Below are 16928 nucleotides of genomic sequence, written 5' to 3'. Positions count from 1 at the left end.
AGTTAAAGAAAAAAGAATCCCATCAGAAAATGGGCAAATGGCATGAACAGGCATTCCACCAAAAAGGATACACAGAAGGCTAGTTAGCATGTGAAGGAATGCTGAACTTCATCAGCTATCAAGGAAAGGTAAATTAAAGCCACAATGAGATATTACTACACACCTATCAGAATGGCTAAAATAAAAAATAGTGACAATACCAAATGCTGACAAGGATGGGGAGAAATTGGATCACCCATGCATAGTTGCTGGGAATGTGAAAAAATATATAGCCCTTCTGCAAAAACAGTTTGGCAGTTTCTCATAAAACTAAACAAGTAATTGTCAAAGGACCCAGCAGTTGCATTCTTAAGCATTTATCCTAGAGCAATGAACAGAGATCATTCTACAAAAGCCTATACACAAATGTTCATAAAAGCTTTATTTGCAATAGCCAAAATCTAGAATCAGCCCAGATGTCTTCCAACAGGTGAGTGGTTAAACAAACTGGGGTTCATACTTACCATGAAAGATTCTTCAGCAATAAAAAAGAACGAACTGTTGGTACAAGCAACAGCTTGGATGAATCTTGAGTGAATGATGCTGAATCATGAGAGGCACCCCAAACCAGCTCTCACCCTTAATCCAGCAGAACCATGGTGTCCCACAATTCCAAGTTGACAGCCACCAGTGGCCCCCAGACCTATGTGGCAATTTGCATGGCACCACTGCCTCCCTCTTGGGCCCTGAAGCAGATGTGGGTGCAACTGATTGTCCCCAAAGTTATATCTGGAGAGGGAGGTCTAAATCATTAAAAGGCAACCTGTCATTTAATTATGGCAATAATTTATCTTTTTTTCCCCCAATGGTATTTCTCTCCCTTAGACCCAACTTAAGCTTCTGACATTTTAGTTGGAACTCCTACCATTTTTGTGAATATTTCTACCTGCTTGAAGTTGTGGGAGAACGTTTGTCTTCTTCCCTCTGTATTTCTTGTACTAAGCCAAATTTGAAGATCAAGAGCCAAATAATATAGCTGTGCAGACCTCCAGCTTTGTGGAACTCAGATCTCTGCATCTTACCAGGCTCACTACATACAAGAGCTCCTCTCATTAACCAGAAAGAGCTGCATCTCAGAGTCAGACCCCAGCAAATCAGAAGAGCTGGATTTTCGTGGCCCCTGGCTTATCTACTGTCATCATGTAAATCTGACCCAGCCATAGGTCACAACCTGAGACTCCATACTCTGTCCCTAGATGCTGGAACCATAAGCTGTCTACAATGAATAATGGTTACATCACCATGCTTGAAAAGCAAAACAAAATATGACATTCAATGGGGAGCGTCACAGTCTTGCTCATTCCATTCCAATCATACTATTTAAAAGGGGGGAGAGGGATCCCTGGGTGGCTCAGCAGGTTAGAGCCTGCCTTTTGCCCAGGGAGTGATCCTGGAGTCCTGGGATCGAGTCCCACGTTGGGCTCCCTGCAAGGAGCCTGCTTCTGCCTCTCTCTCTCTCTCTCTCCCTCTGTATCTCTCATGAATAAAAAAAGTCTTTAAAATTAAATTAAATTAAATTAAAATTAAATAAAAATAAAAGGGGAGAGACTGTCAGTGTAACTGCTCACTTCCAATGCGTGCAGATCCCATATGCAGCCTTTAACTTAGCATTCAGCAGAACTCTAGAAAATCATGAACCACTTTCCTACAATAGAGATAGATGAGGTGCCTGCGACACGAGACTCCCTCCTTGAGATGAGCTTAGCTCATTTGGCTTCACTGAACAGTCTAGCTAAGCCACATATATACCTTTAGCTCCTCCATGTCAAAAGTATACCCCCTCTGGGGGGATGGGGTAACTGGGTGATGGGCACTAAGGAGGGCACTTAATGGGATGAGCACTGGGCGTTATACTATATGTTGGCAAATTGATAAATTAAAATAATAATAATAATAAAAATTTTTAAGTATATCCCCTCTCATACAGGAGAAACTGCTGGAAACCCAAGTGTGATTTCAATCTCTTCCTTTTTTTTTTAAATCTCTTCCTAATGTATCTTGTGACATCCAGGTCTCTAAGGCCCTCAGTAATAATTTTTCAAAGCCATCTGGAATAAATAGAAGTCTCACTCAAAGCTGCATGTATGCAAATTTCCACACTTTAAGTGGATTCTGTCCTTAAGTGCATAAACCAAAAAGCATGGAAGCAATTGGATTAGAAAAGCAAGGTTTTTTTTAACCCCCCTCTAATTGGCATTAAGTCACCAAACATTGTCAAACACATATCACTTGCTTAATTACTTTGTGTGCACATGTGTATATCTTTATAACTTCATAAACATATAAATGAGAGAGAGATATGCAGATTTAATATACACCCATATGGTGATAAATACAAAAGCTGCCAGAAGATTGTAAAATGCTATACTAATGCTAAAATGATATCTTTTTTATCTTTTGCTTTGCTTCCAAGTTACAGAGAACAAACTAAGAGTGGGAGATGCTAAGCATGGATCCTTACCTAAAAGGAGAAATATGCACAGGCCATTTTGTTCAATAATGCAAAAATACTTTTAAAAATACCTTGCTTCAGATCCATAGTCACATACTAGAGTGTCTTTCGCTAATCTTATGGTGTGTTTATTATGCATTAAATCGTTTCTACATATCCATGAAAATTTGTATGGAAGCAATTTTTCATAAACAACCTACTATGCATCATTCACCCCAATATGCTTCATTTCAACATTGCTTTTATGAGTTGGAGTTGACCTATTATGCTCCTGGAACATACTGTACCACCCTCAGCAAAACCAATCATGAAAATCATAAGTATTTTTGCCTCTAGTGTATCTAGTAAATAAGCTCCATTTCCCAACCTTCAGGATGTCATGCCAGTTAACATTCTACTTAGCAAAGTCTCAGCTGTGAGGTATCTGCCAAGGTGGCCACCATTCCAAGGTCACACTGGCCTCTGGTAATAGTAGGCGTCTCTCTACCATTCTTCCAATGCCGTCAACCGAATTTCCTGGCCACCCACATTAATGTCTGCCAGGCTGGTAGGCCCATGCCAATTTACATATGCTCTTTTCTTTCTTTTTTTTAAAGATTTTATTTATTTATTCATGAGAGACACACAGAGAGAGAGGCAGAGACATAGGCAGAGGAAGAAGCAGGCTCCCTGAGGGGACCCCTATGCAGAACTCGATCCCAGGACCTTGGGATCACGCCCTGAGCTGAAGGCAGATGCTCAGCCACTGAGCCACCCAGGCATGCCATATATATTCTCTTTTCCAAAGCCACCTCTTCCAAAAGAGAGAGAGGGGTCAGTCCTCTCTTCATGATGGGCCCTGGAGATGAGAGCAGGCTTCAGGATTCATCACTTGGTTTTGAGCAAAAGTATCTTATTTGACTGGCTTTTCATGTTTCATGACTACATGAACTGATCTGGCTGAACTCACTCACACTCCCCTCCAAAGGCTGTGTCTACACAGACCAAATGCAGTGAAAAAAAGCAATGGTCATTTATAGAAACAGGCCGTGGTCTGAACAGTGCAACTTAACATTGCTAATGAACCAAGTGCCAACATTCCAGAAGGACTAAGATGCTTTGGCCTCTTACAAATCTTATCAAGTGTGTGCACCATATTTTAAGTCCACATAGGGCATAAATTAAAATACAGTTAAGGTCTTCATTTTCCTTATCTGAAAAAAATCTTTCCTCTAACATAACTCCTTTCTTTTTTTTTATTTCCCCTAAAACATCATTCTTCTGTGTAAATCAGTGTTGAAAGCATTTGCAGTATCTTAGATATCTACTTATTTTTATTGGTGGAGATCTAAATCTTTATTTAAGAATGGGCAAAAGGAGTTGCAGAATTCACCCTCAAAGAGTAATTTTTACTAAACTTTCTAAAAGATGCTTTGAAAAAAAAAATCAGCTAACAGGTCTCCATTTTACTTAGCTTATGTAGTAGACATGGCCAAAAAATAGGCAGAGGCTTTTGGAGATTTGTCTGAAAATGCAGCAGAGAATAAAACATATCAGACAGGCCATGTGCCCTGATTTTAATTGCCAGCTCCAATATTGACTGGCTGGGAAGATTCAGGCCCAATTCTCTGTTGTTTCATCTTTAAATGGGTTTTTAAAACATCTGTCTTACAGGGTTGTTTTGAGGATTAAATGAGAAAATATATGCTTTGCCCCAGGCATAGGGCCTGGCTTAATAAATACCCCCAAATATTAATAGGTCTTCAGGGAAAGTCAAGCCAAGCTTCCGGAGTCAAACCATCACTTTCCAGTACTTCTCTTTGTCAAGGTCTTGGAGTTCTACAATCTTGCATGTCAATTAAGAAACCTGATGTGGTTGTTGAAGGACTGGCAATACTTCCAAATATATCAGACTACTAATGTTCCTTCTCATGCACTCAGAGCCTGATCTCTTGTTCCTGCCTGACTGGTTACAACATCCAATGACTAAACACTGCATGGTCAGATAGTATGGACTGTAAGATATTTACTCACGGAAGTTTTTCCAGACTAACTTCACAGCTTAGTATATGGTCTATTTTTACAAGCGTTCCATATGTGCTTGACAATGTGCATTCTTCTAACTGGGTGCAGGTCCACTGTACTGAGCTTGTTAACCAAATCTTCTGTATCCTTACCCATTTTTTTTGTTTGTTTCATCTGTCAATTTCTGAAAGAGGTTAGCAGATTTTACAATTTCTCCTTGTCAATAGCCCTGTCAATTTTTGCTCTATGTATTTTTTTTAAAGATTTATTTATTTATTCATTCAGAGAGAGCGAGAGAGAGGCAGAGACACAGGCAGAGGGAGAAGCAGGCTCCATGCAGGAATCCTGACGTGGGACTCGATCCCAGGTCCCCAGGATCACACCCCGGGCTGCAGGCAGTGCTAAACCGCTGCGCCACCGGGGCTGCCCTGCTCTGTGTATTTTTAAATGATATTAAGTACATACGAGTTTAGGATTGCTATCTGAAAAGTGGAACTTTTTGCCAATATTCAGTGATCTTTTTTATCCTCAATAAAGGTATTGACAGTCTATTTGTCTGATTTCAGTTTAAGTACTTCAGCTTCATTCTAGTTAGTATTTGCATAGTATATCTATTCCAAACCTACCTGTATCTTTATGTGTTAGCTTTGTCTCTTATACACAGCACGTAGCTGGATTTTGTTTTCTTATCCAATATGATAATCTATGTCTTTCAACTAGTGAGTTTAGTCAACTTCTATTTATTATAACAACTGAGAAGCTGACTGCCAAGATCAAAGGACCTTTTTAAAGTATCTCTTTGTTTCCTGGCTATCACCTGGTCATCCTAGTCAATTTGTAAACACTCTTTGCTAGCAGTCATTCTCTTGTATGAAGTTAGCAAAAGTCCAATGATCTCCATCAGTGAACTGGAGCTGGTACTATACTGAAGACTTGTCTTTATTAGTACAGTTATGGGAAAAAGTCAATTAATGCAAGGAATGGTGCACACAGGCCTAATCCATTTGATGTAAATCAATGCATTACACATTTCAATTGCTCTGTATTCCTTCAGAAAAGTGCATGGAAGTGATTCATTAGAACTAAACTCTTCACAAGAAACAGACCGATTCTCTTAGGCTCACTAGGGCATCTTTGCTGGTAAAATTTAAAAAGCAATCAAACTGAATAAGAAGTCTCTTTTGCAGACATTTACATGGGGGAAGAACATGATTCTTGACAATTCAGAGTAAATGAAGTGCAAATTATTCTCTTATACTATATCCCCGGAATGAAACTTAAATTGTGACTAAAAAAGAATCCACAGTTTAATCAGAAAAATATATTTATTGGTAATTCCCAAGCTTCTATTTGATACATTTATATCATAGGATAACAAGTTCATAACTACTGCTAAGTTATAAATATGGAATATATGCAGAATTTGCATGTATTGAATTTTATTTTGAATTTGCAAGTGTGCCTATATTTGAATATTTATAATATTCCAGAAAAAGCACAGTGGAATGTGCAAGACAGATTTATTTAGTGTAATGCTCTGAAATGTGTCAAAGTCTTCAACACTGTTCTTTAGAGGCAAAACGGCAGAAATAACAAATGGGATGCAATAAGACCAACAGAATAATCTGTGAAGTCCAATACCCAGTAAAACAGGAAAAGCTCTTTTGCCAATAAATATTTTACTAAAGTTAGACAAATATTTCTGTAAGCTTACAATGGCATTGTATTAGGAGATATATACCATTAGTTGGATTCTTCATTATGCTTTACTAGAAAAGAGAATAATCCCATCCATACTCTTTTGTCCCCATAAACTCAGTGACTAAATATCTTATTTTGTCATAGAATGTTGCTGTTAGCTTTTCCACTGTGAAGCACGTTCTTTTTACCGTCAAAATAACTGGTACCTAGAATGGAGTTTCGACAGTTAAATTATGCACCTCACTGTATAAGTAGTCCCTCAGATACCCAGAGCAGTTGAGAAATGAAGTGTTCTAATCAACTTAATGCATAATTTAGAAATTTAATTTGAAAATATATTAATAAACTTAATTTAATTTATAGTTAATTGAGGGGCTCTTATGCTCTTATGAAGGAAAACTGCTCTGTGAGGAGGCTGCCCCAGTAAAGTGGACTCCCTTTCTTTCCTGGATGAGGGCAACACAAGCACCAACTGACCTAAGTTCTCAGTTGTGGTTGTTTAGAAAGGCCCCCAAGACTTGACTCTGATCCAGACTACTAGCTCTGGTGTCCATTCACGTGGATAGAGGCTCATGAAGATTCAAAGCCCAGGCTGTCTTGCGTGGGTCTGGCTGAGCAGAACAAGTCTTATTATTTCCAACTGCGTACCATTATTAATTTCCTGCTCCATTTAACTTTTAAACAGAGAAGAAACGATAGCAATATACTCAAATATCTCTATAATGGAGTGGTGTAAGGGTTCCATGGTTTCTTTGGCGTATGATAACAGCACTCATCAAAAAAAAAAAAAAATCAACAGCCAATTCCTGACTTATCACCTCTGCCTTTCAGTCTGAGAGTTTATTTAGCTGAGAGTTTATTATGTTTTCCTCAATAAGAACTCCCCAGATACTGGGGCATCTGGGGGCTCAGTCGGTTAAGCGGCTAACCAGCTCAGGTCATGATCTCAGGGTCCTGGAATCGAGCCCCACCTCAGGATCCCCACTTAGCATGGAGTCTGCTTGTCCCTGCTCCTCCCTCTCTCCCACTCCTCTTCCTCCCCCTGTGCTCATGCTCTCTCTCTTGCAAATAAATAAATTTTTAAAAAATTAAAAGAACTCCCTGGATATCAAGAGGCTAAGGAAATAGCCAGCCATGGTCTTCAGGAACCAAAAAGTGGACATGAGTATAATTTATCACAGCCACGAAACGACATCATTTTAAAAACTGTTAGTGTTGACTTTTATTATAAAAGCAGTGCAGGGGATCCCTGGGTGGCTCAGCGGTTTGGCGCCTGCCTTCGGCCCAGGGCGTGATCCTGGAGTCCTGGGATCGAGTCCCACATTGGGCTCCCTGCATGGAGCCTGCTTTTCCCTCTTCCTGTGTCTCTGCCTCTCTCTCTCTGTGTCTCTCATGAATAAATAAATAAAATATTTTTTAAAAAGCAGGGCATATTCATAAAGGAAATGCAAATCCTTCGGAGAAGCAGAATAAGAATAAATCACTAACTGATCTACTAATATCCTGGTATTTTTCTTTCATGCTAAGATTTGGAGGAATGGGAAGATGTTATGTGTGTCTGCGTCTCACTCTCCCCACTCTCTCTCAATAACATAGTTATAGTTACACTGTGTTCATAATTGTCTCTCTCTTTTTCCCTTAGCTTTAAATCACTAGCAATTTTCCATACACCCTGAAAGGGCATTTAAATTATTTTGTAATAGCCCTTCAAGTGGATGCACTGAGATTCCTTGAACCATTCTCCTCTACGTGGATGTCCACATTTTTTCAATTTGTTGCACTTATAAAGAATTCCAGCTAGCCTGCTCGTACTATTAAATCACCCTATATCCCACCCCATGGCATTTCTCACAATTTCAAGTCATTAACTGTTTGTTTCATATCTATCTTTCCCACTCCATGAAGGCAGAGACCACAATAGTGTCCCCAGCACATAGCACATTGATAAGGGACACTCAGTAAATATTTGTTGAATTAAAAAGTGAAGAAATAAATGAGTGAGGAAATGAAAAACATGCATAGGATTATGGCTTTCAGTAAAATCTCGGAAAAGAAACAATGGGTCAAAGAAAAAATGTTTCTAATGTTCTCTGTTTATGTTGTCTAATTTATTTCCAAAAGAATTGTTCAAGTTTACACACTCACTTACAATGTATGCAATGTATGAGAATTACGGGATTTACCACACCCTCATCAGCACTGGCTACTAGCTTTTTTTCTTTCATGGTGGTGGTGATGTATGTTGACGGTTTTTTAGTTTTTGGTTTTCCTTTTTAAATCAGGGCTAGACGGGCAGAAAAGGTTTTCCTACACTTAATGACTTAAAGTTGCATTCCTCTAGTACCAGTGGGACTAGATGGGTTTTCCTTGTCTATAAAGTCGTTGTGAGTCCCATGATGAAACTTGTCTGGTCATACCCTTTGTTTTTCTCATCAATTTGTAGGAGTACCTTCTACAGAAAGGATGTCATCATTTTGTCTGTTTTATTTGTCGTGCCTATTGTCATTAGTTTGACATATGCCTTTTCATTTTGGCTACTTTTTGACAGATGAACAGTTCTCGTTTTTATGTAATCATAACTGTCTATCTTTTCCTCTATTCAAACATCCTTCTCCTTGGCTGAGTCCCACGTGTGAATTGCAGCTATCATTTAAATAATAATGCCAATTGTTAAAGCAGATTAACTGGGTTCAAAGACTCCCACATATACATCTAAGCCCTAATCTGCCCCAGAGTGTTTTTCCCCTCCCTTCAAGCCCTGGCCACTACATGTCCAGGCAACAGAGACCAGTCACATCTCTTTCATACAGTGCCCTCCCCACACAAACTAGATCTCCTTCTCGACCTCTCTGATTTGGTCGCTGATACCATCTCCACTCCACACTAGAAATCAGGAGGTGCATTCAACTGGATTCCAGACTTCATCTCCTTTCGTATTTTTTACATTCCTCCCATCCATATGCTTCTCCCACTCACTGGGGTTCACCTTCCTTATTGCCATTCCAGGACCTTGACCATGAGGTCTCACCCCATCTACCTCCCTACCTCACCCTTCCCCAACCATGACCTTCTCAGTTCTGGCCAGCCCTGACTAGGTGAGGACACTGAACCTCAACGATGCCAAGAGGATGCCATGCCCACCTGCAATGCCTCTGTTCTTCTAAAATACAACCCACACATTCCCAGATGTCTTCCTGAATACATCTCTCCTTTTTCTGGCCTGTTCCTTCCCTCATTTCTTATGAAGGAACAGGCCTGAGAAAACATCTTGGTTAAATCTCCCATTCTTCAGAGGGGGGATGGGCCTGCCCCAAATCACAAGCACCCCCCACCCCCACTCTGATCCACAGTTCTGCACTTTGCCCTCTAATCTTTATGGACTTGAGGCTGAAGATGATGACACATTGGCTTTTCTGGCTTTGTCGTGGCTCTAATCTCCCCCAACTGCTAGCACTGTGCAGAGGTCATGATACTCCAGAGTTTGCTGATTAGACACAAACTTCCACATAAACAGATGAACTTTTCTCTGTGTTTTACTATATCCCCTCAAAGGTGTGACATTTTAAAGACATTCTTGATATTCAAGTAATTTCCAAACAAAATTCGTCTCCTTTATTGAACATCTAAAATACCGAGTTATTTTGTTCTGCTGTAAGCTCTGAGAGAGCAAGAATGACGTGCCTTCCCTGGAAGATAATGGGCAGTTTCACAAAATTTTGTTTAATGAATAACGATGGAAAAGATGACTAATCTTTAATGTCATTTCATACTACCAAAGTTGACGACAGATATCTATAAAAGACAAGCTCTGACATTCTTCTTGCCAAATAACACCACTGCTCTAAAATTACTATTGAGAAATGCTAATTTTGAAGAGCCTTTTTATACTACCCTGAGAACTGAGAGGGGTTTTTAAAATCTATATTTATTTATTTGAGAGGAAGAGAGAGAGAATGGGGGGGCAGAGGGAAAGAGAGTAGCAGACTCCCCATTGTTCAGGGATCGCAGGGCTTGATCCCAGGACCCTGGATCCATGCAACCATGCTAACAAATTCTGCTCAAGTTTAACAGATGTGATGGGGGGTTTTCCCCTTCTCCTGTGAAACAGGTGGGAGAATACAGCAGCTCCTCTCAAAGGCAGCTGAAGAAGTGCACACTGGGCTATGGTGCTGCACCTATGAGAGCCAAGGGGGGTGGTTCTAAAGCCTGGAGGGCCACAGAGCATCATCACTGCAAGTCGGGCCTGTCATGCTGCCTCACTGCCAAATCCAAAACAAGGAAGGAATCGGAGCATGGACACATGAGGCATGAGTGGGCACAGGCGCCACAGAGTTCCTGTGAAGACACAGCTCGTTCAAGATAGAGCCACCTTTTTTAAAGAAAGGGAAAGAAAAAATAGAGCTTTTCTTCATATAAATGCCTTTTAGTAACTGGATTTTAGATGACAATTAATTACTCTTCCGTATGGCTGCTGGAAAATGTAGAGACCCTACAAGTCTAGGATGCAACAGGACCCTCACAATCAGATTCTTTGACTAGTACAGCTACAGAACTTGGTCTGTGCCCCCGCACCCTCCAGCTGCCCTGTGCATGCCAGCCAGCACGGTACCTGGCAAAGAAAAATGAGGCCAGCACACGTTCCCTGTGACCAATTCGGAATTCCTCCCACAGACCAAGTGGTGCTCTGGAGTTGGCTACAAACAAGGAATTTGGCCTTAGAAAAGCTTGCAGAATTTGGGAGTTTTAACAGCTGGTAAGCAAGAATGTTTTGATACATTTTGAAAAATGGTCTTAGAAATTCTAGAATGAGCAGGACCTGTCTCTGACCCCAAACAACATATTGGCAGACAGATGCATGAAATGCAATTTCTAGTTTATTCTTCTTTTCTTTTTTTTTAAGAAATATTATTCTCAATAAACAACTTGAACCTTTTGCCAGCCAAGCATTCTGTCTTTGTCCTCGCCAGGCAACGTGCTCGTAGTCATTTCTATTCAGCAGCTATATATCACCCGAGCACTCTGCCATCCTCTGAGGCAGGGAAGCATGACAAAAGTAGCACTGGGAGCAGGATTCAGGGTCTTGGCTTGCAGCCGCAATGGCCTCTCATACCCCCTGTAACGTGGATAGATGGCTGTGAGTCAGAAGGTGGCCCCTGTTGCTACTCAGCACTCCTCCCATTGCTTATTCACCAGGTCCCCAAGTGTCCTGCCATCCTGTATGGCTTTAGAGTGATTTCCAACATGGCAGTGAGAGGCCTTTCTGCAACCTAGCCAGGAGACCCACTCCTCCACTCCCAGAGCACAGAAAGCCTCAGGGTGCCAGAAATCTGTTCTCCCCGGGGCCGTGGCAACCTTGGTCCTATCCTGTGTCCCAACTCACCCGTGTAACATTACTGAACCCAGTGACCATGCAGGTGGTAACAATATCGGTTCACATTAATCCAGTGTTCACTTTGTGGGCATTGCTAACATGAAATGCCTCACGGTGCTCGTGTCAGTACCCTGTGCCTCAAGGTGCCATCAACAGAGCAGACAGAACTGCAATATGATTTCCATGGGGCCACCCCAGAGATCCATGACCTTGGCAAAGTCTGTCGGCACCTTTGGGATTTGCTCTCATCTGATAAATGGGGATACTTTTGTTCACTCCTCCCTCTCCCCAAAGATACTGCAAGTTTGTGGTGAAATAGCAGAGATAAGGGAATGTGAAAGCTCATCAGCAACCGGAACGCACTCTCCATACATACAAGGCTTGGATAGCTCCAGTCCAAGGTCACATAGCTCGTTTGTGGCTGGCCTGCAGTGAAGGCCCGGGTGTCACAACTCCCTGGCCAAAGAGACAGAGCCTGCTATTCCCCCCAGTTCAGCAGAACACACAGACCACCAGCTGGCATGGTAGGCCACTCCACACGGGAACTCTGCATGGCTGACTCTCATCTCCTGAGACCAACTCCTCACCCCACGTATCACCACTGCCCTTGCATCTACATTCTCACCACACACGCTCTCGCACACATTCTAACTCACATACACTTAATGTATATCTTCTCTCTTCTAGATTATCAGAACTCACTGAACTGGTCCTTCTGAAGGCAGGGATGTATCAGCACCCTGGGGAAATTCTGGAACCCTCAAGCTACCACTATTCTTCAAGATGAAGATTTCTGGAGGTGGGCAGAAATTAGTGAAATAAAAAGATACAATCGGGGTAGCAATGTTTCTCTAGCAATTTTTTTAAATTTGTGCGAATGGTGTAAGATCCATTAACTGACTGTTTAAAAAGTGGTTCTTCTTTGATTAGACTAGATGGCACTGTGGTATCACCCTTTTACGAGCAAGTAAAATCCCATTTCGTGTCAGATAATGTTGCTTCAATTTGGGACAATCTAAGAGGATGAACCTCCACTTGAAGGGTCTTGATTATCTTATGAAACATTTCTGAAGGGGTCTGGCAGAGAATAGTGGCCACCAAATACATAATCTGGGCCATGTTTATAAGGTCTGTTTAGAGACCGTGTCACACCCTGACCTACATGTCCCGAAGGATTTGAAAAGGAACATGTGCCCTGTGGGGCTCTAGACATGGCCATGACTTCCACAGTGGCCAACATCTCATTTTTATTTCACCAGCACAGTCATGGATGTGGGATTCTATTTTTGCTCTAAAGAGCTTTTTTTTAAAAAGAAAAATATAACCATCCCTCACTACACCTACAAGCTCCATCAGCAAGTGAGATTGTTTTCAATATTGCTGAATTGTTTGGGATCTTGCTAAACACCAGTATCTTATGATGACAATGACTTCTACAATTCTTACAATGGACTGAAGTGGCAACCTTCCTGGAGCGAAGGTTCTCTTCAGATGGAAAAAAGAAATCTGTTAGGGCTGTAAAGGCAGTGAAAGTTCAACAGATTCTGCCAGAATCCCAGCATTCAGGAAAAAATACTGTGAAGCCAGGAGAAAGGAGAGTGAGCCGGGGTGATGTCTCTTCAAATTTCAGTGGTGACCAGGGAGAGTCAGAGGGCTCCATTTGCCTGGTCTAGAAAGAAGAAACTGCACTGGGTCTCACATTCCAGGAGCCTCTGCAAAGCACCTCCTCCTTCAAGGCACAGAGTACCCTGCCTGGGGGTGGGGGTGGGAATTGGGAGCCCATCCAGTAAGTAGCTGCTGTAAACAGCAAACTCCAGGACCCCTATGGTCACCTGATGGGGAGGCAGGGAGCACATCCCTGTCCTTGCCTGCCCAAAGACCCTGGCCAGAGAGGCCCCGTGGGGCAATTAGACTTATTCAGGCCATTGCCTGAACTCCCTGCCCCGGCCGATTTGTTTTATTTTTTTAAGATTTTATTTATTTATTCATTAGAGACACAGAGAGAGGTAGAGACATAGGCAGAGGGAGCAGCAGGCTCCCCATGGGGACCCCAATGAGGGACTCAATCCCAGGACCCCGAAATCAAGCCCTGAGCACACAGGTGTCCCCCAGATTTGTTTTAGGGACAGTGGCATAATGGGAGCCCAACACGCCCTTCTCCCCCTCCCCCTTTTACTGCACTCCGTGACCTCCAGCAACTGGGCATTGCGGCTGGATGAAGGAAATGCCCTAGCTTTGAAACCAACCGGCTACAGGCTCTTCATAAATCACCATTTCCCGAATTGGCCCCGGGTTCCCGGCGCGTGGGCTGCCAGCCTCGCATGCTGGAGCTCAGCTTTTGTACATCTGGAGAGGTTTTTCAAGACCGAAACCTACATGGGGTCAGGGCAGCGTCCCAGCTTGCCCTTTGGCACTCAGGGTGTCCCTCGCACTCGCAAAGCGCGGCAGATGCCTGGAGTGCAGCCAGTAGTGGAGGGCGCAAGCTGGGTACCACAAGTGCTCTCCAGGTGTCCCCAAACAGGGGCAGAGGGGACTTGCCCCTCGCCCATACATCACTTTGCATTTACAAGCACCCAGGGAGAACAGAGCCAGAGGAGAGAAAGGAGGACAGTGGCAAAAGTCAAGCAAAAAAGAGAAAAATCAGAAAGGGTAAAGGAGACAGAATGAGAGGCAAAGTGAGAGAAAGAAGAAGGCAAGAGGGAGCGGCCAGGAGCCCACAAGATTAGGAGCAAGAGAAAAAGAGGAAGGCAAATAGAGGAAGTGAGAAAAGGAGGGGGGAGAATGCGGGAGCGGGATAGGGAAGAGAGGGCAGAAAGGCGGCTTCGGAAGCGGGGTGCAGAGAAAAGAAGAGAGAAGACAAGAGGGACTCAGGGTTCTTTCCGGCGCTGCAGTGCGGAGTCCCCGTGCGGTACCCTGTTCCAGCAGCGGCCGGGGGGCGCTCGTTCTGGACCTCCCGGCCGCTCCCCACCTCACGCACTCTCAAGCCGAGGCCACTCACCGGCACTCACAGGCCAACCCGCCGACGGACAGCCGAGCCGTCCCGGGCCGCAGCGGACAGGCTTCCCGCGGCCGCCAGGGCGCCGTGAGCGCGCGCGCCAAGGAGTCTGGCGCCCGCTTAGTCCCGGCGCGCCCGCCTGGCCGGGAGGTGCGCGCGGGGCGCCGGCAGCGGCCAGCCGGGACCCCCGCCCCCGCCCTCCGCCCGCCCAGGCCCTGGTCGGCTCCCGCGCTCCAGGGCCCCCCTCGGCCGCGGGCGTGCACTCACCTGGACGGTCTCAGTCTGGCGTCGCGCTTGCCGTCCACCACGGCGGGCACGCAGCTGGTGAGCTCGGTCCAGTCGGCGTGCAGCCCGCAGCTCCAGCCCGTGGAGAACCTGGAGAAGAGCCAGGTCTCCCGCTTACCCGGCCGGTGGCAAGTGCATTTCTTCTGACCCACGCGGCACTCGCACGGTTGCTCCAGCTGGATGTTGCGCACAAGGTGGCGGCCGAAAGTGGTGCCTCCGGTCTTCTGAATGTGCAGGAACACGATCAGGTCATCGCCCTTGATGTCGAAGTCTACCTTGCGCAGGAGGTCGCCGCGGCTGAAATTGTAACGGGGCACGAACCTGGAGGAGCTTTCATCCTCCGAGCGGTATGGGTCCGGCATCGGGGAGCTGAACGCCTGCAGGCGGAGGAGCTGGCATTCTGTGCCGGGGCACACGTACTGGAGGACGATCACCGCAAATAGGAAGAGCATCACCAAAGCCAGCAGCAGCTTGTTGGATTTCTCATCCATGTTCCCGACGCTGGGGGAAACCCAAGCTCGTTACGTCAATCCCGCAGCTCAGCCCGCGCTCGCCGTGCGCCCGCACCGCCCCCCTCCCCCCGGCGCCGCCGTTGCGCCCCTTTCCTCCCTCCCCTCCACACCGAGTACTCCGCGGCGGCGGCGCCCTTCCCCGCTTCCTTCCTTCCCGGCAGGCTCAGCGCTGTGTCTCCTGCCGCACACCCCCCTCCCCCCGACTTTTTCCCGCTGGCCGCCTGCCCTCTCCACCCGCTGGAGCTCTCCAGAGCTGCGTCGCGGGGTTTCGTACCCACCGGACGCCGCCCGCCCCGGTCGCCCCACTCCCCAACTAACACCCCGGGTCCGAGCCCCCGCACGTCTCGCTCCACTCTCGGTGGTTCCCATCCTCATCCTGCTTCGCCCACCGGACCCCCCCCCGGCGCTCGTGCCCCCAATCCCCTGGGCGCGCATGCCGCAGCCTCCCCGCCTGCCCGACTCGCGGGGTCCCTCCCCTTGCGCCCCGAAGCCCTGCTCTTGCCTGCGCCCAGTTGCCCACCTTGAAGGCCGCCTCGAGGGAGCTCCGAGCCGGGCGTTTGGAGTTCCCCCGGGGGGACAAGTCCGCCGGCAGCCGGACTAGAGAGCGGAGACGCTGCGCTGCCGGTGCCCGCGGAACCGGGGGAAGGGAGCCGCAGCGTGGCCAAACGCGCGCCGCGCCCCTCCGGAGCCCCCGAGCCCAGCCGCCACCGGCCAGCTGGAACTTTGCGCCTTTTCCTCCCCCTCGCGGCTGCCTTCCCTCCCCGCACGGCTCCTGCGCGCCCCGGCCCGGGAGCGCGAGTCCCTCTTTCGCCTAAAACGTACCTGGCTAGGGGGCCGAAAATCTTGGAGAAGATCGCACCGAGCACGTGCTTCAGCGAATGGCCCAGGGCGGCCAGGCCCCGAGTGAGCAGGGCCCGGCAGAGGGAGCCCAGGTCCCAGCGTCTCCTGAGGTCGTGCATCCGCCTGCGGCGGCCTCGGGGCAGCAGCGCGAAGAGAGGGGTGCGCGCGGCTCCCGCCGGGGAGGAAGACGCCTTTAGGGGCTCGTCCAGGAGCGGCTGGGAGTTGAAGCCGCGAGACACACCCCTAGGAGGGCCCGCGCGGACTGAGGCGGCGACTGATCCAGGCCGGCTCCCTGCCAATTCGGCCTCTACTCTGGAATGCCGGCGGGGACAGGTGGTGCGGGCGGGCGCTCCTCGCTCCGGTTGCAGCGGCGGCCCGAGCGCTTGGGCTGCACACGCAGGCAGTGCCATTCCCCCCTTCAGGCAACTCAGGGTACTAAGGATAGGCAGCGAGCTTGAATTTATGTAATAATGCCTCACGCCTAACAGCTCGAGCCACTTCACAAGCAGAGGACCTGGGTTTTCTCCTGTCTTGGGGAACGGAGGTCACTCCAGTGAGCACATCACTCCACTTTGGCTGGTAATTTCAACCTCCCCTAAAATAGCAAAGGCGCAAATTGGACCTTTTCCTTCTCTCTTTGCCAATTTCCATTCTCCAGCGGAACCGGGGGCATTTTCTGAAAAGGTAAGTCAGCATGAAGGAAAATCATGAGAAAAATAAAAACAACAA

The 16928-nt window shown here is 46.2% G+C and overlaps 1 protein-coding gene across 4 annotated transcripts in view; it reads right to left on the bottom strand.

Annotated features, from left to right (window-relative positions):
• The window catches only part of HS6ST2 (heparan sulfate 6-O-sulfotransferase 2), a 286410-nt gene extending 269695 nt beyond the window's left edge, over positions 1-16715 (bottom strand). The window contains exons 1-2 of one of the 4 annotated variants that reach the window (XM_072817747.1): positions 16182-16715; positions 14830-15348 (exon numbers count right to left, since the gene is read on the bottom strand). In XM_072817747.1, the coding sequence (XP_072673848.1) occupies positions 14830-15348; positions 16182-16609 (947 nt within the window). In that variant the 5' untranslated portion in view covers positions 16610-16715. The remainder of the gene's footprint in view (positions 1-14829; positions 15349-16181) is intronic. The other 3 variants (XM_072817748.1, XM_072817749.1, XM_072817750.1) reach the window with 3 other exon arrangements.
• Positions 16716-16928: the final 213 nt, after the last annotated feature.

Source organism: Canis lupus, chromosome X, assembly GCF_048164855.1.
Source record: "Canis lupus baileyi chromosome X, mCanLup2.hap1, whole genome shotgun sequence".
Taxonomy (NCBI): domain Eukaryota; kingdom Metazoa; phylum Chordata; class Mammalia; order Carnivora; family Canidae; genus Canis; species Canis lupus.
The sequence above is the reverse complement of the archived record's forward strand: the minus strand, read 5'-3'. Positions and strand labels throughout refer to the sequence as shown.